General features: G+C 58.8%; 2 protein-coding genes across 7 annotated transcripts in view; both read right to left on the reverse strand.

Moving 5' to 3' along the window:
• CARS1 (cysteinyl-tRNA synthetase 1) overlaps positions 1-1,176 on the reverse strand; it is a 49,021-nt gene extending 47,845 nt beyond the window's left edge. For 2 of the 3 annotated variants that reach the window (XM_036067783.2, XM_036067784.2), the window contains exon 1: positions 1,072-1,176. In XM_036067783.2, coding sequence (XP_035923676.1) covers positions 1,072-1,096 — 25 coding nt within the window. In that variant the 5' untranslated portion in view covers positions 1,097-1,176. The remainder of the gene's footprint in view (positions 1-1,071) is intronic. The other variant, XM_036067785.2, reaches the window with a different exon arrangement.
• A 1,216-nt stretch (positions 1,177-2,392) lies between these two features.
• On the reverse strand, positions 2,393-21,101 carry LOC144378819 (tumor necrosis factor receptor superfamily member 1A-like). Of its 4 annotated transcripts, XR_013442249.1 has the most exons (13): positions 20,961-21,101; positions 14,384-14,471; positions 13,072-13,200; positions 11,781-11,895; positions 10,519-10,598; positions 10,102-10,176; positions 8,334-8,447; positions 7,948-7,986; positions 7,824-7,849; positions 6,410-6,709; positions 4,560-4,602; positions 3,968-4,148; positions 3,504-3,642 (listed from the first exon to the last, which is right to left on the reverse strand). XR_013442249.1 is itself a non-coding variant. In XM_078057627.1 (12 exons), exons 1-12 carry the CDS (start codon positions 21,042-21,044, stop codon positions 3,344-3,346), a joined length of 1,392 nt encoding a protein of 463 aa, XP_077913753.1. In that variant the 5' UTR covers positions 21,045-21,101; the 3' UTR covers positions 2,393-3,343. The 4 variants fall into 4 exon arrangements, 3 of the variants coding, with proteins under 3 accessions (XP_077913753.1, XP_077913755.1, XP_077913754.1); XM_078057627.1 differs by lacking the exon at positions 3,968-4,148 and having other exon boundaries at positions 2,393-3,642; XM_078057629.1 differs by lacking the exons at positions 3,968-4,148; positions 10,102-10,176 and having other exon boundaries at positions 2,393-3,642.
• Positions 21,102-22,732: the final 1,631 nt, after the last annotated feature.

Genomic DNA, 22,732 nt, shown 5'->3' on the forward strand with positions numbered 1-22,732 from the left:
GAGCCTGGTATGTGGGTGCTGGTGTGGGGCAGCAGCCCGTCATGTGGGTGCCGCCCACGTCACAGGGTTACCCAGGTGGTCGGAGCTCCCCACTTGGAGGCCCAGAGCACCCAGAGGCAAAGGGGACACACACAGCCTAGAGTGTGGGCAGGCTGGAACCCTCACACATCATTTTCACCAGCCAAGAGCAGTAAAACTCTAGGTCAATAATTCCAATGGAAAGTTTGCTCCAGACGGGAATCCCGGTGACAATCTCTCGACTTGCCAGAAGTCACAGCCCTACTTGCGGGTCTGTGGGAAAAGATCCAGCGCTCTTCCAAGGCTGGCCTGCGGACGCGTTGGTCCACGCACTGGTGACATCAGAGCCCGGGTGGGCAGAGCTGCGCCCTGAGCCTCCCAGGAGGCAGGCAGTAAAGTGGGGTAATAACGCACTGATCAAGCAGAGCCCAATGGCCACTGTGTGTGGAGCCCCAGATGAAAGCCTTCATAAAACCCGACGCCTTTCATGTGGGTGTCTGCGAACCCCAGCTTCTTCCGCCCACCCCCGGCTTGCTGCCAGGCTGGACGCCAACTGAAACCCCGGGGCTCTGCCTGTCCCCAGAGTACCGCTGGGGACGGGGGGCGCCAGATCCCGCCCAGACACCAGCTAAGGGAGGTGGGGTAGCGCTCCGGGGTGGGGCGCCAGAGGACCCCCGCGGGGCCCGACGGAGAGGCTGAGGACGGGGTGGCCTCGAAACCGCGCGGAGCCGACAGGTGTCCGGCGAGGCGCGGGGAGCGCAGGCCCAGGCCGGGGATCCCGGGGAGGCTCAACGACCGCCAGGTCGCTCCGGGGACCCGCCGACCCCCAAACCGGGTGGTCCCAAGCCCGCCCCGGGGAAACGCCACCCCCAGGACCGGGGTCATCCTCCGCATGCTGGCCCAAGGAACCTGCCGACACCTCAGGCCCGGGGTCATCACCCGCCCGGCCAGGAGATCCGCCGACCCAAGGCGAGGGGTCATCCTCCGCCCACCCCGGGGACCCGCCGAAACCCCAGGGCGGGTTCATCCCGCCGCCCCGCCGCGCGCACTCACCCTGCTCCCCAGAGGAACCTGACATCTTAGAAATTCCAAACCAGCCAGAGGCCACAGCTTCCCAGAATCTGATGCAACCACCGCCCCGGAAATCCCACCCACCGCCCCGCCCGCCTTCCGGGACACGCCCGGTCGCCAGGCAACCACCGCGGACTCAGGGCGCCACCGCCTCGGGGCATGCTGGGAGTTGTAGTTGTCCCTGCTTCCTAGAGCATGCGGGGGGACACCCACTCCATTTGCCGACCTAGGAGGAGACCCGTTGCCGCCCGGGCGCGGGGTTCGGTGCCAGCGGGGGGGTCGAGGGGGGGGATGTGTGTGTGTGTGTGTTGCAGTTCGGCCTCGGGAGACAGGCATTAAGGACACAGCTCACGCACACTTGCTGAAGTTAGCATTGCACCCAGGGGCGTGGGGACAAGCCCCAGCCCCAGCCCCAGCCCGCTGGTCCAGAGACAGGGCCGTCCAGAGACAGGAATGGGCTGGCCAGGACGGAGGACTGGTTGGAAGGAAGCTTAGAGGATGGGATTGCGGATGGGTGGGAAGTGCATGCCAGGGAGAGGGCTGTCCAGCAGATGACCCCCGCAGAAAGCAAGCCACTGAAAACTGCACGGTAGTGCAGAACGCGCAGAACAGCCCTGGCAAGAGATGGGGCCTGAGGCACAGGCCAGGGCTCGACCTTTTGGAGGCATCCTGTAAGCAGAGTCAAGAATGGCACGGAGCCGCTGAAGGGTCCCAACAGGACCAGGCACGGCTGGATTTCTGCTTTAGAACGCTCAGAATGCCCAGGGTGGCAGAACGAACTAGAGAGACCCGGAGGACAGCCAGACTGAAGCCTTTCAGTCGTCTAGAGGACAGTGAATGGTGGCCTGGACTAGCGGGGTGAGCACACAGTCCGGGGAGAGCCCCAGGAAGCAGCAAACCCTGGCACAGCGGGGGAGATGGGGAGACGGGGGGGGGGGGGGGGAGGGGGACAAGGGAGCGGGTGGCGACCAACATCTCAGATGACGGAGCAGGTGTGGCATTTACTTTAACTGGGAGTTGAAGAGGCTGGGTGCTGGATGGGAAGAAGCAGGCAAATCTGTGCCTAACTCCAGGGACCGGTGATGTTCGGGGTGAGGGGGGCAGAGTGGAGCTCACCTTCTGAGGCAAGCAATGGGAGGAACACCACAACCCAGAAGAGGCTTCTCCAGCCTCCGATCCTCAGTCCAGAGCCCTGCCTCTGGCAAATTACAGCCTTGGGATCCGTGTCGTCCTCTGTGCATGAAGCCCCTGCCAAGGATTCACACCCACCTTGTGTACCCACCGGAAATAAAAGGAAACACGATTTAAAATGTAAGTTTTATTAGGTAAAACTTAATTGCAGGGGTCCCTAAGTGGCTCAGTAGGCTAAGCACCTGGCTCTTAATTTCGGCTCAAGTTGATGTTAGGGTTTGAGACAGGAGCCCAATGGCAGGCTCCGCACTGGGCAGGGAGTCGGCTTAGGATTGCCTCTCTCCCTCTGCCCCTCCCCCTGCTCACAGAAATTCTCTAAGCTACATAAAATCTTAAAAAAACAAAAAAAAAACAAAAAAGAGAAAAGAAAACTATAGGGGCGCCTGAGTGGCTCAGACAGTTAAGCGTCTGCCTTCGCATCAGGTCATGATCCCGGGGTCTTGGAATCGAGCCCAGCAGGGAGCCTGCTTCTCCCTCTCCCTGCCGCTCCCCCTGCTTGAACTCTCTCTAGTAAAAAAATATGAAAAAAAACAACTACAAATATAGAAAAAAATGTAATGATATATTATCTATACTTGTGATAAATACGACATAAGGTCAAATCATTAAGTTACTCCTACTTGCATAGGGGAACCTCAGTCACAGGAAGAGTGTTCCAGGTCATGGGGACATCCCAGATCTCTGAGATTTAGCAGTTGATCAGTGCAGAAAAACGGCCTCCCGCCTCAGTGCCTGGGGAAAGGGCTGCGCAATGTGAGTGCAGCCAGCAGTCCCGGCTCCCGGCCCAACCAGCTCAGGACTCGCTGGGATCCACGTAGATCCTGCCCACCTCTGCTGCCTTGGCCACAGGCAGTCCCCACAGCTGGTCTGGCCCCGCAGGAAGCACTCTTGCTGGCATGTAGAACTGACCTCCCCATTGCAAACTACCTGTACAATCTATATAGAAAATGTGCACAGCCCCACCAGGGATTCCAGAAGTTTCCAGTAAGATGCAAACGGGGAAAGGAGGTCAGATCACGTCCATTCAGGATCCGGCTTAACGGCATGATCCCGAGCCAAAACTTTAATCTGCGGTCTCCGAACGTCTGACCAGGATGCCTTCGGCAACTAACCCGTTTATAATATTTTCCAAGTACATATGTAGCTGCATCTTATGGAGGGCAGCGAAGAGTTTAAAAACAGAGGCTTCCCTTCCCAACTGGATTCTCCACCTAAGCAGCATCTGGTGATGCTGCTCCATCAAATTGCCGGGGTTTTGGCATTCGCAAATGTCAATGTCATGGTCCTGCAGCCCGATAAACCTCATAAATGTTTTCCAGTGTTTATCAGAAATCCTTTTTTCAAATTCATAGTAGATCCTGTCTGAAAAAAAGTAAAAGCAGAAAGGAGGACTGTTTACAATTCTGGGAGGACCGTGTGGCCCCTGCTGTCACAGCTCCCCAGGGATAGGTCCCAGGTGTCTCCAGCGTGCCCCAGGGCTGGGCGCCAACCAGCACGCCACACCCAGGAGGTGGGAGGTCCTGTGGGACCCCGCCGATGTCCCAGAAATCGGGTCCAGGGGCCGAGAGACCGAGGTGGGGCCAAGGCTCTTGCCCTGCCTGTGGCTCATTACTGGAGCCTGGGAGATGGAGCCAAAGATCCGGGGAAGTCGGGAACTGCATGGGATCCCCAGTCTGCTGCAAGTCACCTGCGCTTTTGCTGTCCCTCGACACCCAGAGAGAGGCTGTAAGACGCACAAGACTGAGAAGGCCTCCAGCTGTCGGCTGGGGACCGTGGCTAGGATCTGAGACCGGAGGCAGGTTCTGTAACCTCGCCGGGTTTCAGACTACCGTCTCTTTAAACCAATCCAGAGGGGTGGTCTTGCAGAGCTGTTAGCGAAGATGAGATGTAAAACAGCACCTGTCATGTAGCAGGTCCCAAAAACCCTCCCTGAACGCCTGAGACAGCACAGAGTCCTAGCCAAGAGCGGGCCTGCTCGTCGAGGCTGCAACAAGTATTCCTACCCCCCCTTCATTTCTCCTTCAAAACATGAACGCATCTTCCAATGAAAGCGGTAGTCAAAGCCGATGAATCCCACAAAACTCGTGTTTGACAAATGATGTGTCCCCTGATGTCACTCCTGAGCGCGCAATAGTGCACCCCAAGGGGACAGATGGTGCCCGCGGCTGGACGCAGGCAAGTGTCCCCCTCTCAGAAACAAGGACACCAGGCCTTGGCATTCAGACCAAACAAGATGAAACCTTAACAGCATCTAGAAATGAGGGATGCAGATTACATACCTTCATTGGACGTATCTGTTACAAAATACTTAGTTTCATATTCCTGTGGAGAGAAGAAAACAACGTTGGTGCAGGAGAAGGAAGAATCGGTGTGGCTGAAGCCCAACCACAATCTGGTTGGAGGGAGCAGCAGGGTGAGGGCATGGGGCCTCTATGGACGGGCAAAGGCCTTCAGGGAATCAGTCCCGCACAGGGGGCCGAGAGTTCACAGCCCACGTGTGTCCTCCGGGGCTCGCTGCCCCAGGACACGGCCGGGGCCCAGAGGCGGCCCAGTGGCCCCTGCTCGGGTGGGCAGGCGGGCAGGTACCCGCTGAGCTGTGTCACCTGGGGATACCCAGCTCTGCTCCAGGGAATACGAACGGACAGCACTCCTGTCCACAGAAATGCACAGGGAACGCGAGACGGGACTCCAGAGAGGCTCCGAGCGGAGGCCAGAGCCAACACCGAGTGCCCGAGAGCGGCAGCCCCAACGCCCGCTTCTCCTGCGCATGAGGTCAGGCCGCCGGCTGCAGGCCCGAGGGCCGCGCCTTCAGCCCCCAGCTCTGCCTCCCGCCCGCGGCTGGCCCCCCACGGGACTCCCCGCTCTGGGCAGGGGCTGCTCGGCCATAACATGGGGCAAGAACGGGCTGAGAGGGACCCCCGGGGCTCCTGCTGAGATGGGCAAGGGTCCTAACGGCTCTACTGACTCGTCTCGGAGCCGGCAGGGAACCTGAACAACGTCAGGGCCTCTCCCCCTGCAGTGCTGCCTACGGACACTCGGCCCAGGAACCCAGTCTCCACGGTGGAGCTGGCATCCTCCACGCCCACTCCAGGGGACCCCAGGGGCCACGGCGATCGGAACAGGAGCCGCGTGATCTCCTCCCTGGGACCCTGGCCCTCAAATCCTCGCCTGGGCCCTGCCTTCAGGATTCACACACGGGGCCCTGTCATTCCCCAAACCCTGGCTCTGTCCCTTCGATGCACATGCTGTCCCCGCTTCCGGAAGAGCCCTACTCCCCTGAGCCACGGAGCGGGTGTCTGCTCCTCTCGTCAAACTCAGGTGTCGACCGCAGGACGGGCTGCGCAGCCCCGCAACAGAGGATGGGGACCATTGCCGTCCCGCGAGCGAGCCCGACCCCACGGTCCATCCAGGGGTGCAGTGTGCGCTCGCCCCTCCCCCCGCCGCCCCGGCTGCACAGAGGCCATGCCCGGCACGCAGGACTTGCTGGCCGAGGCCCGCCGGGCCCATCTGAGACCCGCTCGCGCTCCGGAGCTGTGGTGTCCAGCACGTCCCAGCCTCGGGCCCTGGACTAGGACGCTCCGAGCCTCGGCGCCCTCCTCGGTGTCACAGCCCCTTCGGACAGCAGGTGGCCCCGGGCTCCTGTGCGCTGAATCGTAGCCCCACACGCTGAGTCCCAACCTCTCAACGTGACTAGTTAGGAATGGGGTCCAGGCGGACAACAGTCCTGTCGAGGTCGTGAGGGTCAGCCTCACTCCATCCTGACTGGCGTCCTCAGGCAAAGGGGAAATCTGGACATGGACTCGTACACAGGGACACACCCCGTGAGGACGGACGCAGAGCTTGGGGCGACGCTTCCGCAAGCCCCGGAGCCCGAAGCCAGCCAGATGCGAGCAGCCGCCGGGGGAGAGGCCTGGCCCGCTGGTCCCTCGCAGCCTCCCACACCTCCATCTGGACCGCAAGCCTCCAGGACGCGGAGACAGCACACAGCCCGCTGCAGAAGCCGCCCCGGGAAACGCGCACAGGGGCCGTGCAGAGCGCGCGCGTTAGCCCTGAGCACGGACTCCGCGCACAGTGAGCGCCAAGCAAGCAGAGGCTCTCGCTCCTCGGACCCCCCAGACGGCTCACCCACCTGCTCCAGGGTCCTGAGGGAAGGGGCCGCCTCGGGCCGGTCCTGCGGCCCGGGGGCGGCCGGGGCTGCCGTCGGTAGCGCCTGCTCTGGGGCCGCGGGGCTCCCCCCAAGCACCACCCGCGCCAGCTCGGCGCCCTCCTCCGGCTCCTCGGAGGGGCCTGCGTGGGGCCCGGCCTCGGGCTGCACGGCTGAGCCCCCCTCCTCCAGCGTGCGACAAGACGAGGACGTTTCTGTGGCAGGGGCTGGCCCGTCGCTCTCAGGATTCAGGGGCAGCAGCGACTCACTCTGCTGATGGCCAATCTGTGAGTAAAGGACGAAACCGTGTCTTTTGGTCACGGAAGCCTGCGGCACAGGTGCTTCCCAAGCCACGACTCTGGGGGGAGAAATACCGGGTAATTCCTACCAAATGGCAGACTGTTTCGTGAGGACTGTATTTGTCTGGTGACCTGCGCAACTAGCGGGGAGCTCAGGTGACCGGTAGCAATTACTAGCAATAAAGCATCTCTTTGTCTTTTAAGCAGACTCCCGCCCAGCGTGGCGCCCAATGGCGGGCTTGAACTCACGACCCCGAGTGCAAGCCCTGACATGAGATCGAGAGCCGGAGGCTTAACCGACGGGCGCCCCCAGGCACCCGGGCAATACAGCATCATCGATTACGGAGGGTGTGACCCTGGTTTGGACACAGAACGCTACTGCACACTTAACAGTCTACGCTGGTGTGAGCACAACTTCTGCACACACCAGGGAAGTGAGCAATCCACGTGACTGGCTCCGTCGCGTTACGTGCTTTACGGCTGTGGGGTGGGACCACCTCCCCGCACCGCGCACGTCGCCCGTGGGTCCGCAGCCGGAGCTCTGCGCCCGCACGAAGCACCTGACTGCGGGAGTTCACACTGCAGGAACGTGAGCCCTACACCAGCGGTGAGCGTGCGCGGACAGGCCGACTCTGAGACGCACGGACGTGGGGAGAGAGGCAGACACGGGCTGACACCTCAGCCCTACAACAACTGGGGTCTCCAGCCCGGGGGGGCAGGCAGAAAGGACCCTCCCAAGCGCCTCTGACAGAGCCCCCCCTTCCCGCCGCCCCTCCCCGATGCCAGACTCCGCCCGCACACTTGCAGGCCACGAGCTCTATTGCTTCGTGCTCCCCAGCGGACACCGAATGTTTCAGCAGCCCTGGGACGCTCTCGCACACCCCTCTGCCCCTCTGAGCCTCGTTTTCCACCCCGCCCTAGACCGACAGAATCTAAGTCTTCTTCCAGCACATTCTGGGGCTCCGATAAGCAGGCACACGCGAGGCTGGAAAGCAGGGGCTCCCGTGCGCCCAACGCTCACCCACCCCGGGTGACTTTTGGGACTCGGCTGCCACCAAAGCCTGGTGCCACCGTTAGGGAAACCGCAGGACAATACTTACAGCGCTGTCAGGTCCGTCCAGCCTTCCTGAAGACCAAGAAGAAGAGAAAGATCAGAACTGAAATCGGAGCAATGACTTCTACGAGGGAAGAAACTGCTCTGAATTCACGACAAAGCGTCCTTACCTTTCCAGAAGCTGAAGAACCAGTGGTGAGGCCACACACCTGCAAGGAGCAAGGAGGGGAGCGTCCTCGGGGCTCTGCCGCACCCAGCTCCCTGCCTCCCTCCGGGCGCCCCCACACTGACGCAGCGCCCGTCTCTCCCTGCCCCATGGCCCACAGCACCCCGGACGCGACGTCTCCAGCCAGCTGACCGGAGATTCGGGTCTTAAGACCTGCGTGCGGGGAGCAGGCGAAGAGCTCCGAGCTCAGACACGAGAAGGAGAAAATCAAGACAGCTGTGCTTTCACAGCAAAAGCCTCCTGGGGGACCCCCAACCCAGGGGGTCCACTTCGGAGCTCCTGATGGGGACTCGGAGCTGGTCCTCCAGGTCTGACCTGACCCTAATTTACCTTTCTTCTTATAGCAGTACGTGACGAGGAAGATAGCAATGATGAGGACGATGCCCAAGACGATGAAGAATAAAACAAGCCCACGGACGGACACATCCTTGGGTAATTCTTTTCCTGGAAGGAGACGAAACAGAGAATGGTGGAGCAGGGTCAGGCTCACGTTCCTCGCCCAAGTGACGAGTACAAAAAATCCTCGCTCCGGGAGGCAAGGAGGCACTGTGGTCTCCCCCGGCCCCAAGCCCTCTCTCCCGCTAATCATGGTCGTGAACGGCCCTAGTGGCAGGCAGGAGAGGCTCATGGTTCCCGTGTCATAGACGAGGACCCGGGGTCCTGCTCAGGTGGCTGGAAGGAGGAGGTCTGCACGGCCAGGGGAGCGGAGGGAGGTCCTGGTTTCCCGGGACCCGGCTCTGCATTTCCACCTGCACCAGCAGGAGGCAGAGCATGGCCAGTCCTGGCGGCAGCAAGGCCCTCCCACGGTGGCCCGAGGGACAGGCAGGTCCACCCCGAGGGGACACCTGCTGTAAGCACTCTGGTGACATCACAGCACCGACAGGACACACGGACACGGGGGCAGGACAGCCCCACTACACCCGGATGGTCAGCCACCAGGATGTCATCGGCGTCGGCAGCCGGGACCGGGAGGGATGGACGACAGGGCAGATCTCTCACATGGTGCCAAGTCTGACTCCGAGATTTTCTTTATGCTCTGATTAGGCCCTTCCTAATTTGTTCTTCTATCTTGGGCGTTAAAGTATCCGTTGAAAGTGCAAGTTACACGAACCAAAATCTTGTGGAAATCCACAAGACGGTGCTGCCCTGTAAAGGGACACCCCAACGTCCCAGAGCAGCCGGACGACCCGGACGCAGAGCCTCAGACGTCAAGGCCCGCAGTTAGGTGGACTTGGCCCAAGATGGGACAGAAGGACAGCCTCACACAGGGATGCTCGCTGCGCTGCCCCACCAAGGGACGCTGGCTACAGCTGGAAGGGACGGTCTTTGAAGGACACAATCCTGGGTCAGGTGTATGTGCAGATGGGAAAAACACACCGAACCTGGACCTCCTACCCCACACCCTGCCGGGTTCACTGCAGAACAGAATCAGGGAGGCAAACCCACACAGAACCCCTCGAGGCGAGCGAAGATTTCTCACACAGGACATACGAGTCCCAACCGTACGGGACACAGCGGTAAAGGGACCACATGAAAACGAAGGGCCGGTCCACCAAGACACCCTTACCGTCAGATAAGGAGACACGCCGAGGAGGAGATATTTGCAACACAAAGGGACTATCCGTGAATCTTGGAAGCCATCACCCACCTCTCCCAATACAGCTGACCTTTCAACAACACAGGTTTCAGCTGCCAGGGTCCAGGTACACGTGGAATTTCTTCAATACATACATTATAGAACCATCAACGTGTCTGCTCTTCCTTATGATCTCCTTATTACCGTTTTCTCTCTACTCTATGTTACCGTAACAATACAGCACGTGGGATACACGTAACACACAACAGAGCAGTCATTCAACTGCCCGGTCCCGCAGAGGCTTCATTCAACAGGACGCTATCAGTAGGTAAGATTTTGGGGGGATCAAGGGCTCTCTGGGGATATTCCCGTGCGCGGGGAACCGGCGCCCCTCGCCCCACGTTGTTCAGGGCTCCGCTCTAACTATCAAAGCTAAGAAAGCAACCCCGCCTAGGACTCAACAGTAGGCAAGAGTCTCCCAGAGACACTCAGCACAAGAGGCTCAAAGGCTTGGGGCCTCACCTCTGCTCTCGGCTGCTGCCCGCCTCAAAGCCTCGGGTACCAGCTGAGCGCCCCTGAAGGCAGCGACCTGGCCTGCTTTTGGGGATCCCATGAAAGGAGAGATGGAGGAGGTGCCGACTCACCGGGAGAAAACCGCGGGCCTCACGGAACCCAGCCGCTCCCCTCCCCTCCTGCTCCGCCGGGCGCGGGACGCCAGCAGCGAGCGTCCCTGTCGGCCCACGCAGCCCGGCACGGGAGCCTAGGACGCGAGCCACAGCGCGGCTCTGAGCCTTCCGTTTACTCAAGACAGGGCCGTGACCGTGGCCCATGGGCCCAACACAGCCCACTGCCCATTCCCGCAAGTCTGAATGGCACCCAGGCCTGCCAAGCCTAACGTCTTACCTTCACGGGGCAGGTCTGATGGCGTCCGGCTCTTACCTGGTGCCTCCGTACCAGCTTCTGGGTCACAGACTGTATCGTGTGTGACATTGCAGGGCTGAAGGACAGCGCCAGGACATCTGACAGAGGGAGGAAACCCGGAGCATTATTCCGCCCTGCCTGGTACGGCCCCAAACATCCTTCGCACCACCCACAGGTCAGGGGTCACGAGGAGCCCCGGCTCCCCGGATGCCCCGCCAGCCCTCGGGCTCTCACTGCCGGGCATCTCCCCGGCTGCCTGGCCCAAACCGGTTCACTGAGGAGTAAAGCTCTGTCCCATGCTCTGTGACATGTGGGGGGTGGGGCAGGGCCTCCCCCTGTTCCTGGATAGCACTGCGTGTGCTGGGAGGACGGGCCCTGCTGTAGCTGAAGAAAGAAGGTAGCCCAAAGGTGAAGCGCGTGCAAAAGGGGACGTGCAAGCGAATCCAGAGAAGCCAGAGGCTTGATCGAACCGGACCTCAAAGCGGTCCTCACTTTGGACTCGCAGGTCCAGGAAGCTACCGCTGGACACGGTCTGGGTCATGTCAGTTCACGACGTGCCGCACAAAGGAAAGGCGAGCTATCTCTTTAGGGGCTCCGCACTGTCGGCGTCCCCAGGAGGTCCTCCCCAGTCGGTGTCCACCCAGAACCTCGGGAGGGGGTTTGCAGAGATGCTCACGTGACGGATGCGGTCACGCCAGACTACGGCGGGCCTTCATCCACGACCGCTGTCCTTACAGGACGGAAGAGTGTATCGGGACAGAGAGAAGGCCGGGTGCAGACAGACAGACACAAGCACGCGAAGACGACCTCAAGCGGACAGAAGCAGAGGCAGGTAAGCCCAGGAGCCCCGAGGCGTGCCGGCACCATCGGAGGCTGGAAGAGGCGAGGCAGGGTCCTCCCCCAGGGTCTGCAGAGGGAGCTCGGCCCCGCTGACCCCTGGCTTCAGACTTCTGGTCTGCAGACTGTGAGAGAACACACCTCTGTTGGTTTTCTCACAACCACCCAGGTGTGGCCGTGTGTCAGCAGCCACAGGTCACTCACGGTGACGCGTTCACGCTGCTCTGCAGTCACTCCATCTGCCTACACCTCTCCTCCCCCGGAACCCTCGACGGCTCCCTCCTCCCTCCCTGGGCCTCTGCTCAAGAGGCCAGTCCCCCCCCAAGCGCTCTGCCCCGCGTGGACTCGTCACTGCCCCCGTGTCTGCACCGTCTCCACCACGCTGGGCGCTTAGGGTCTGCTACCGTGAGCACAGGGGGGGCCCACACCCGCGCCCCCAGCACCTTCGACACCGGAAGCAATTCTCCACGCAGCTCGGTGAGTCGCAGAAGAAGCTCCCCGACGCGCACTGGCACTGCCGGTCGCGGGTCCGTGTGCACGCGGCCACCATCTCCTGGTCTGAACGGGGAGGGCTGAGGGTCAGCGCCGGGGGCAGGACCGTCCCCGCCCACACCGGGCTGCGCCCAGCACGGAACCCGGCCTCCCCTTCCCTTCTGTGCAGGGGCGGAGAGGGGCCAACAGCCAGACCTCACCCCTGCATCCCGGCCGAGGGGCCAGGGCCACCTGCTCAGAAGCCACCCCCATCGTTCCGTTCACCTCGTTCGCCCCACACAGAAGAGCACAGCGCCGCCAGGGATGCCGCGTGAGTGACACCTCAGAGAGAGAACGGTAGGCAGGGGGACCCCTCCTCCTCCAGCAATACCCACCCCTGCCTCTCTGCACTGAGTCGTAACATGAGGGAGGGGGAGTACGCGCTCTCTCTTCCTCCTGAGAGTTTTGACAATTGTCAGCTCCTTAGATTGCATGAAAATACCTGTTCCGATTTTTTTTTTTTAAATAAAAATTGTTACTTAAAATCTTCAGCGGGCCGCCTAGATGGCTCAGACGTTAAGCGTCTGTCTTGGGCTCAGGTCATGATCCCAGGGTCCTGAGATCGAGCCCCGCATCGGGGTCCCTGCTCAGCAGGAAGCCTGCTTCTCCCTCTCCCACTCCCCTTACTTGTGTTCCCTCTGTGTCTCTGTCAAATAAAACCTTTAAAAAAAATAAAGAAAATGAAATAAAATCTACAGCAGGATATCTTGGGAATCCACTGATTCTAAGAATCCTTTCACAGCGATCTGATATCCTTAAAACACAGAGTCTTCTTACTTATAATCTCGATTCTCTGCATAAGTAGACTTTCTTCAATGTTGTCTGTTCACATAAACAGAAATTTTATACATCCTTTCCTAGATTTTCTCAAAGTTTCTTATCTTTTCTTTGCTAATCCAAACAGTATCTTTTTAAAGAATGACATCTTTTAAAACAACTTGATGCTCCTACATAGAAATAGAGAGAACCTTTTGTATATGACCCTTGCCCCGAGCGTCTCTAAGATCCTGACTCCCGGAAGGCTGATTCTTTAACCAGGTACACCCACCATCATGATAAGAACACCCCGAGATCGGTACCCTGCAGCTCTGTCATTGTGTTCATCTGACATCATTCCGTTTGGGGCAACGCCGACAAGCTGAGGCCAGGCGGCTACGTTTCCAAACCCCGAGATCCCACTGTGCCGGACTGCAGCGCACTTACCCGCCCGACACTGAGTGCACGGCTGGCAGCTGGTCTCCTCGTTTGGGTGGGAGAGGAAGCTTTCGGGTTCGCATGGGCTACATATCGTAACACCATGGTTTACCCCACAGTCCGCGCTGACATGAGAGCCTGAAAAGGAGGGAACACAGAGGTGAGGTGGGGGCCCAGAGCGGACCCGACCCCGAGGCCTCTACTGGAGGACCAGACCTCGCCACTATCTCCTTGGAACGTTCTGGACTGACACTTGGCCTCACGTGTCCCAGGAACTGGGGACCTGGTGCCCCACGGCTTTCAGCGACATCTTGGAACACGTGTCAGCAGGTGGTTTTGAGCATACACACTGGAGACTCCTGTGGCCGATAACGTCTGTGTGTCCGCCCCCTGCCCCCGGGGTGGGCTGACAGCTCCCGGCTCATCTACAGGGAACGCCGGAGGGCTCGAGACAGAGTCTCTGACCAGTCCCGGAGGAGCCCCCCGGTCTAGCGCTTGCCTCGGGCAAAGGCCGTAGCTGAGACAATCAGCCCTTGCTGGGAGGCGGCTGTCACACCCCGGACCTGCACACAGGCTGAGTTCACAAGGTTCCCAGTCGAAGCGCCCGGGGCTAATCCATGCCCACATGCCTGGTGCGTACAGAGCTGTGCTGGGAGCGTGTCAGGGGAGTGGGCCAGGTGGGGACCTTCAGTACCCGAAACGGGAGCCCTGCGGGCGCAGGGAGTGTGCGGGGCCGTGGGTGACGCCGGTGGCGATGGGTAGAGGGATGTGGCTGGCCCGCGCAAAGACGAGATCCGTGAAGGAACTCTCACGGACGGCGTGTGCACATCCGTCTGCGAGTGGAGATGAGGTACATGCTGTGGGGGGTGGGCAGAGCAGGCACCCGAGGCCTGCGGCCCCCTCCTGCTCTATGGGGTCATTCAGAGCATCCTCACGAAGGTGAGTAAGCCTCCGTGCACGTGCTGTGCCTGAGCACCGTGGTCGCCCCTGCCCCGCTAGGACCCTCCTCGCCAGGGGTCCGCAGTCACCCCAACGGGAGGACAGCTAGGAGCATCCGGCCTGGCCGTGCACCCCCATGTTGTCCTCCAGCCTGCTGAAGGACCTCCCTGAACAAAACAAGCCCACAACCCTGTTCACAGGAGAGGCCCCCCAGGGGGCCAAGATGGGGGGGCTGGCTGCCAAGGAGCGGTCCACCCACCCGAGCCAGGGGGGGGTCTCCCCGCCCAGCCTCCAGCTCTGTGTGCTCCAAGGGCCCACAGCCGCCCTTCTCCAGCCTGGGAGGGCCGCCCCTCAAGGCTCCAGAAGATGCCCTGGGACTCACCGGCAGGACACTGCTTGCAGCACCGGCTGAGACCCTCAGGCTTGTACTCATCGGGGCCGCACTCGGGCTCACCGCCTGGCAGGGGCACCTTCGATCCAAAAAAGGAGATGGGGGTCATCAAGAGAAGCCCCTGCTGCACACGGAGCCGCACACATCCTCCAGCGGGACACGTGCGAGCACACACGGGGACAGCCACCTGCCACCTCACGGGGGTGGGCTCTGTTGGGGGAGCCCATGTTGGGAACTTCCTACGGATCTCTGTGCTTTTGCACTTGGGATCCGGACCAGTGCTACTCCGGGGCAAAATGTTCTTTCGTTTCCCAAAACATGTGCTCAGGTCCACTCTTCCCATTGTTGCTGTCTAACCTGCTGGCCCGGCCAGGACTGAGTCGTCTGGGCCTGAATATTGCTTTTTTTGAAATGATTTATTTATTTATTTCAGAGAGAGTGCACGAGCAGGGGGATGCGTAGGAGGAGAGGGAGACAGAATCCCAAGCAGACTCCCCGCTGAGTGCTGAGCCCGACACGGCTTCGATCCCACGACTCGGAGACCGTGACCTGACCCAAAAGCAAGACTCGGACGCTCAAGGGACCGGGCCACCCAGGTGCCCCGACCATTTGCTTTTGTTCTAGTTCATCTGTTCAGCGACTACGTATTTATGTGTCAACAAAGCACATCATCTGCTGGCTGGGAACAGGGGATCTGAGTGTGTGCACCTGCCACCTGCGTGCACACACACTGGAGCCCCCTCGTGGTGTGGTCCTGACGTTTTACATCGTTACTGATGGTTTTCTGCTCGCTCTATTGGTGTTTGAGGTACAGTAAAAGCTCAACCAAGTTCATGGATGTCAGATTTCACCAGACAATTACGCCAGCTTCTGCTGTGTGTGCTGCGGCCGCTCGGGCGGATGCGTGCGATGTCATGACCGCTGCAGTTAAAGCCCTGCACCCCTGCCGTCCGCTGAATTCGGGTCTACGAGCCGGCCCGCTCCGTGACACTCCTCCGTAACCCCGAAGCGGCTCCTCGCGGCAGCTCCCGGCACGCGCAGGACTGCAAGACTCTCTTGCCGGACTGTGCTGCTACCACTCCTCGCATCTCTAGCCGAGAAGGGCCTGCCGTCCACCTTCACCCCGTCTGCTTCCCGCCCAGCCGCGCTACTTCCTTTTAGGCAGAGCTCTGAAAACACCACCTCGCTAGACTTTCCCTTCTACGCCAACCCGATCATTCGGAAACGAGTTCCACCTATTTGCAGGTGCTGGACCATCACCGTATTTACGTTTCCTCCTGCCATCTCATGTTGTGTTTTTAATATCCCACTTTCTCGGATTCTTTTTTGCCTGCTTTTCAGGCTTTCGCTTCCTTTATTCCTCGTCTCCACATCCCTTTTTTTCCCTTCCCACGGACACTGATGAGGTTCCATTTTTAGTTTCTAGTGGTTTAGGGTACATTGTAATTTGGGCGAAACATAAAGGAACAAAATCAGATTCAGGTGGGCTTCCCTCTGCCAACACCACAGTCATAACTGTTTCAGGCAAGAACGTATCAATGAACGCACGTTCGTGAACGAAAGCTCCTGCGAAAACAGAATATTTACACACTTTCAAAGGCAATGCCCCTGAAGATACTTGCTAATTACAGACGGAGAAAATATTATTAAGTTTACTGTGAAGACACCTGGCAAACACCACCTGAACTGTCAAAGTCAGCGTCGCCACGGAAGGAACAAATCGATGTCCTGTGTCATGTGTCTTTTGAGATGGTGCAGGTGAAAGGACACAAAGTCGCCTCTATGGTATTTTTCCCCAAAATGCCAAACTCACATTTATTCACAAAAAGCCAGCACACAGACCCAAATTGAGAAGCGTTCTACTAAACGATGGGTCAGTACTCTATAAGCGTGTGAAGATCATGGAAGAGAAGAAAGACTGAGAACAACTCAGCCTGAGGACAGGGGTGGGACAGCAGGGGACTTGAAGGGAGTCTGGGGACAGAAGGTCAGCACCTGTTTCAACCTTTGCCCCATTCTGAGCATGGAGTGCAGACACCCTCCTCTAGAGGTCTGCAAGGTCACTACCAGTGCTCTTAGTCTGTGCTATTTTAGTTGGCGGGAGGTGTTTTTTTTTTTTTTTTTTTGAGGGTATCGTTTTTTCTTTTCTATCAGGCTAACATGCAGGGCACTCAAAAGTAACCGTCTGAAAGTGTAGAATACGGTGGCCTCCAGCCCACGGACGCTGTTGCACAACCATCTGGACTATTTCGGTAACTTAAAAAGTCCAAAGGTACTTCAAAATCAAACCTCAAAAATTAAACACCTTGTAAAAAAGAAAAAAATATCTCAAGAGGAAAGCGGCTTTCCTTCCTGGAACTCAGCCTGGTCAGTAACATAATGGAGGCCATTTCCTTCTGTCCGGATGAGGCTCACCGGCTCAGCCAGCAAGGGGACGCTTCAAGTGGCAAAAAACAGTAAAAAAAAAAGTCCTGTCCTGTGCCCCAGCCACTGTGGTGTCGGGGCCACCGGCCTCCGCCCCACCCCCACTCCGCCCCGAGTTCGGCCCAGTGTCGGCTCTGGGATGCCAGAACCCGGTGCTCCCACCCCCCAGCCAGAAGGAGTGGGGCTGGGAGGGTGGGTGGTCTCAGCTGTACGCTGGTGGCACGCTGGGGACCCTTCCTGTGTGCCCTGACCACCCAGGCCCAGGACAAGGGTGGGGCAAAATGTAAGCCCCCCCCCCCACTCAGCAACCAAGATAAAACTACATGATCCAATAATTTAAAAACTGGAATCAGCAGACGGCTACCAGCTGTTGTGAGTACAGTTTTCCTGGAACCAGAGGACGAAGGGTTCCCCATGGTCCCACCGGAGGCCCACCTACCGGCAGCAATGCTCCCACCCCCATGGGGCTCGCCCCAGCCAGAGGTCCCCCTGCTCTCCGCCCTCCCCTCAGGCCCCAAGGCCCCTCCAGCCCCTCACTTCTGTGTCAAGACATCCCTAAGGAATTGCAATGGCATGTGGGAACCACAGCCATCCAGCATTTGCACACCCCCAAGACTCCAGTGGGGAAGCCCTGAAGAGCCTGCGAGAAGCTTAACCCTTCAGTGAACAAGAACATGCCACCCATCTGAAGTGAGCATCTCCTTCCGGGCAACCCCAGCCTCACAGAGAGGAAGGTCCAGGAAGGGGTCCTGAGAACCCTGAGCCCAGCCCAGTGGGTATATTGCAACCACGCTGAGAAGAGAGGCATTTCCCCTGCACCTTCGAAGACAGGCTGGCAGGCAATTTCCAGAAGGTGCAGATTCCAAGTTCTCTCCGCCTTAAAGCTTCAGCATGTATGACAAGGAGCTGATGGAAGAACGGACCCTGACTAAGCACCAAGCAACACATTCTGATGCACGACCAAGTTTCATGGAATCAAAGGCTCTCTGCTTCTGCACAGCGAAGGAAACCATCGACAAAATGAAGTGGCAATCGACCGAACGAACGGGAGAAGATACTTGTGAACGACATACCCAACAAGGGCTTAACGTCCCAAACAGACAAAGAACTCATACAACTCCGTTAACAAAAAAAACAAACAACCAGCTTAAAACATGGGCACAGGACCCGAGTAGACATTTTCCAAAGACGACAGAGATGGCCAACAAACCCGTGAAAAGATGCTCAACATCACCCATCATCAGGGAAATGCAAATCAAAACCACAATGAGATTTCACCTGGCTCTTGTCAGAAGAGCTGGGATCAAAGAGACAAGAAATAGCCCAGTGTTGGGGTGAGGCTGTGGAGAAAAGGGAACCCTCCCGGACTGTTGGTGGGAGTACAGAGTAGCGCAGCTCCTCTGGAAAACGGGATGGAGGTTCGTCAAGAAAGTAAAAATAGAACTACCCCACGACCCAGCAATGCAACTTCTGGGATTAACCTCACCCATGTGAAAAGACATATACACCCCTGTGTTCCTGGAAGGATTATTTACAACAGCCTCGATATGAAAACAGCCAGAGAGTCCACGGTGATCGATGAACAGGTAAGGAAGATGGGGTATATATACACGGTGGAATATTCGCCACAAAAAACAATGAAATTCACAATAAAAAAGGAGAAAAAGAAAGAAAAGGCTCTCTGGGTCAAGTTTTTCAGTGCGTCAACGTGGTCTTGCAGACATCACCAGACATGCTTGACTACAGGACACAAAGAGTCCCCCCATCGAGGAATCTGGGAGCCACCAGCGTGGAAGGCGGAAATATGACGAGGACAGAGAAATCGACAAGCCATCGGACCTGGCTGATCTCATTCTGAACGTGCTCTGGAAAAATCTGCTTATGCACACCTGGCAAATACACGGGCAGAAACAGGCAGCCCCAGGGGCGGAGGGCACCTAGAAGAAGGTGTTAGGTAGGAATGCCCTCCGGTCAGGAAAACACCAAGACTGGACTGAACTCAGGAATTCGACAAACAACCTGAAACTGACACACAGACCGTATTTACAAAGCACTAAAATCAGGGACGCCTGGGGGGCACGGTCGGTTAAGCATCTGACTCTGGGTTCTGGCTCAGGTCAGGATCTCAAGGTTGTGAGATCAAGCCCTGTAATGGGCTCTGCGCTCAGCTCACAGAGTCTCTTGAATTCTTTCCCCCTCTGCTCTGCTCTCTCTCTCTCTCTCTAAAATAAATCAAGGGGCGCCTGGGTGGCTTAGTTGGTTAAGCATCTGCCTTCAATGCAGGTCATGTCCCTGGAGTTCCGGGATCCAGCCCCCCACTGGGCTCCCTGCTCAGCGCGGAGGCTGCTTCTCCCTCTTCTCCACCCCTGCTCCTGCTGTCTCTCTCAGATAAATAAACAAAATCTTAAAAAACAAATAAAGAAATAAAATCTGGGGTGCCTCGGTGGCTCAGTGGGTTAAGCCTCTGACTTTGGCTCAGGTTATGATTCCAAGGTCTGGGATCCAGTGCCACGTGGGGCTCCCCCCTCAGAGGGAAGTCTGCTTCTCCCTCCCCCTCTGCCCCTCCCCCTACTCATGCCCGCGCCCCTGCTCTCTCTCTCTCCAATACATAAATAAAATCTTTAAAAAAATAAATAAAATCTTTTTTTAAGTTTAAATAACAGTATGGAGGTTCCTCAAGAAGTTAAAAATAAACCTACCCTACACCCAGCAATTGCACTAATATTTACCCAAAAGACACAAAAGTAGTGATCCAAAGGGGCACCGGCCCCCAGTGTTTATAGCAGCAATGTCCACAATAGCCAAACTATGCGAAGAGCCCAGATGTCCATCAACAGATAAATGGAGAGAGATGATGTGGTATATGTACAATGAAAATTACTGAGCCATCAAAAAGAAAAGAAAAGAAAGAAATCTTGCCATTTACATCGACACGGATGGAACTAGAGGATATTATGCTAAGTGAAATAAGTCAATCAGAGAAAGACAACGATCATATGATCTCACTCATATGTGGAATTTAAGAAACAACAGAGAGGATCCTAGGGGAAGGGAGGGAAAGATAAAACGAAATCAGAGAGGGAGACAAAGCATAAGAGACTCTTCACTCTAGGAAACGCACTGAGGGCTGCTGGACTGGATGGGGGTGGGGGGCTGGGTGATGGGCATCAAGGAGGGCAGGAGATGTGATGAGCACTGGGTGTGATACGCAACGCATGAGTCACTGAACTCCACCTCTGAAACGGTAATATACGTTAATTAATTGAATTTAAATAAAATTAAATTAAAATTAAAAATCAAGAAATGAAAATAAAAGCACTAAAATCAGAAAGGACATCCTTTTCAGGGGAGAAACACAGCAACGCTGTAGCCAAACCGGCTTCCAGGAAACTCAGCAGATCGCTGGGTGTGGAGAGCCTGGGCCTCCTGTCGCCCTCCGGCAGAGAGAGGACGACGCAGCCCCCAGCCCCCAGCCCCCAGCCCGACTGCGGACTTCGAGCCCCTCGGGGGAGCGGCGAACGCAAACCTGCACACTGCGGTTTGAGGCTAACGCTCCGGGGCCCCGCAATCCGATCCTCTGAGCTTGCGGTGTCCGGATACGTTACCAAGTATGATCACGGGTCCCAATGCAATGCCACAATCTCGGCCCCAACCCATTTCTGCGCGAACGTGGGATGGCCGGAAACACAGCCCAAGTGATTTGCAGCAGATTAAAGAGGACGCTTCCCGCGGGAACTCGCGCAGCCTCCCTCCCGTCCCCGTGCCGGCCGGGCGCCCCGCCAGCCCCGGGCTCCGTCCGCCCCGAGGGAGCGCGCGCGGCCTGCCGGGCCTGCCCCGGGACCCTTCCCCGCCCGCGGCAGGCTTGTCCGGGCACGCACGGTCTCCGGGACCGCTCCGCGCGCCTCGGCCGCCCCGCCCGCTCCGGCTCCCAAACCCTGCGCCGCCCCCACTCTACCCGCCGCGCCGGGCCCCCCACCTGGGCCAGCACCCCCACCCTTCCGCCCCCGCTTCAGGGCCCTTCCCTGCCCGCTGCCGCGCCTCTCCCACTGCTCCGCGCGCGGGCCCAGCCGCTGCACGCCCCCTCCGCGCCCCCTCCCCGCGCCCCCCCGGCCCCAGGCCGCCCCCGCAGCCCCGCCCCGCTCACCGCGGCTCCGCGAATTAGCGGCAGGGCGCACAGCCCCAGGGCGCACAGCCCCAGGGCGCACAGCGCGTTCTCCCCTCCGCCCATCGCCGCGCCGCGGACCACACAGCCGACGGCCGCTTCAGCCGGGTGTACTTCTGGGGCGGGGCGGGGCCAAAGGGGGCGGAGCCCGGCAGGAATGTCACTCGCGCGAGCCGGCCTACCTATCCGAGCGCCGCGCTCCTGGTGGGCGGAGCCTCGCCTCCCACGCGCTGCCTTACAGGGCGGGCGAGGACGTAGACGGAGGCGGTGACGTCATCTCTAAGCGCCGGCCGTGGGCTCCGAGCCAGAATCCCGGTGCGGGACGGAGCCGCCGCCTCTTCTGGGCCCGCCCTCAGCGGGGCTCCTCCTTCTGCCGCTGCCCCGCCGCCCCCTCGTGCGCGCTCTCTTACTTATTAATTTGCGAGAGGGAGCGAGCACCCATGAGCAGGGGGAGCGGGGAGCCGACGACGACGTGGGGAGGGGGCGGCTCGTGTTTCAGGGGCACAGAGCTTCGGTTCGGGAAGATGGAAAGTTCTGGAGTCGGACGGTGGGGATGGGTGTGCGACCGCACAGCTGCCCTTAAGGCTGCGCAGCTGGGCACCCGACACTGGGTCAGATGGAAAATGTGACGCGTTTTACCGCAATAAAAGCAGAGTCATTAGAAACCCGCCCGGAGCAGATGTGCGGCAGTGCGATGTCCGGCGCAGCCGGGGCCGGGCGGCAGGGTCCTCGTCTCGGGTGAGGAAGGGTGCGTGTCGCGGACACACCAGGCTGACGTGATAGTTTATTAAGCGAAGCTGAGAGCCGGACGAGAGCTCTAGAGCGACAGCGGTCCGGGATGGGCCGCCACTGAGGGGCTCCTGCTGGGTCTTCTCCGGGGGCCACCCGGGAGCTCCAGTCGTGCGATGTCCCCGCTGAGCGGCGCGACTGCGTCTCCGCTGAACGTCTCGTCGGAGGATCGAGGCAGACGAGGGGGTCTGGGTGTGGTCGCCTATCTCCGCTTTCGTCGGCCTCGGCGTTTGTGCGGTTTCTGGTGGGCCCCGCCGTGTCGCCCCTCCGTCTCTGTCCCCGCGGAGCCCCGCCGCGCCCTTACCACCTTTGCAGCACCCGCCTCGAGGAGCGCAAGGGAGACAGACAGACCTCGTCCTGAGCACCGGTTTCAGGAGGTGGGGCAGGCTCCCCAACCGGCTGTCTAGGTACGCTCCTCCGGGCGCAGTCAAACTGAGAAAAGAGACTTTTACTAGTTTCAAGACCTTCAGCAGCATGAGTGAGCATTTCTGTGTCCTAATGAATAACGTTTCCTCCTAGAACACGACTCCGTCGTGTGTCCGGGGGCGACGCCCAAAGCGCTACCCCTTAACTCTTTCAAAGCCCAGACGTCGGCCAGAGCGATGGGCAAGAGAAAAAAGGCATCCAAATTGGACAGAAGCAGCAAAACTCTCTGCTCAGAGAGGTCACCGCCTTACTGCAGAAAACCGTAGAGATGCCGCTGAGCAAACCACAGTCCGTTAGAGCTAATAAAGTCTGGACCGAAGCCTGATGGGGTGGACCATCATATCCCACAATCTCAGAGGCAGCGATTGGTGGGGCTCTGCAGAGTGGGGCCATCACAGCCAGAACTGAGGCCCGCAACGCAGCCCACTTTGGGGGCAACCTGTCCTGCGCAGGTGCGCTGGGCTGGGCGGGAGGGAGCTGTGCTGGGCCCCATGCCCCCCGGGGTGGGCCTCCTGCAGGGGGCAGGGCAGGTAGGGACA

Source organism: Halichoerus grypus, chromosome 11, assembly GCF_964656455.1.
Source record: "Halichoerus grypus chromosome 11, mHalGry1.hap1.1, whole genome shotgun sequence".
Lineage (NCBI taxonomy): Eukaryota > Metazoa > Chordata > Mammalia > Carnivora > Phocidae > Halichoerus > Halichoerus grypus.

Coding starts and splice junctions, on each gene's coding strand:
- LOC144378819 (XM_078057627.1), bottom strand. CDS start 21,044: ATGGGCGGAGGGGAGAACGCGCTGTGCGCCCTGGGGCTGTGCGCCCTG. Junction 10,599..11,780: donor AATTGCTTCCGGTGTCGAAG/GTGCTGGGGGCG, acceptor TCCCTCTGTCAG/ATGTCCTGGCGCTGTCCTTC. Junction 8,448..10,101: donor GGCAGCAGCCGAGAGCAGAG/GTGAGGCCCCAA, acceptor GTCTCCTTCCAG/GAAAAGAATTACCCAAGGAT.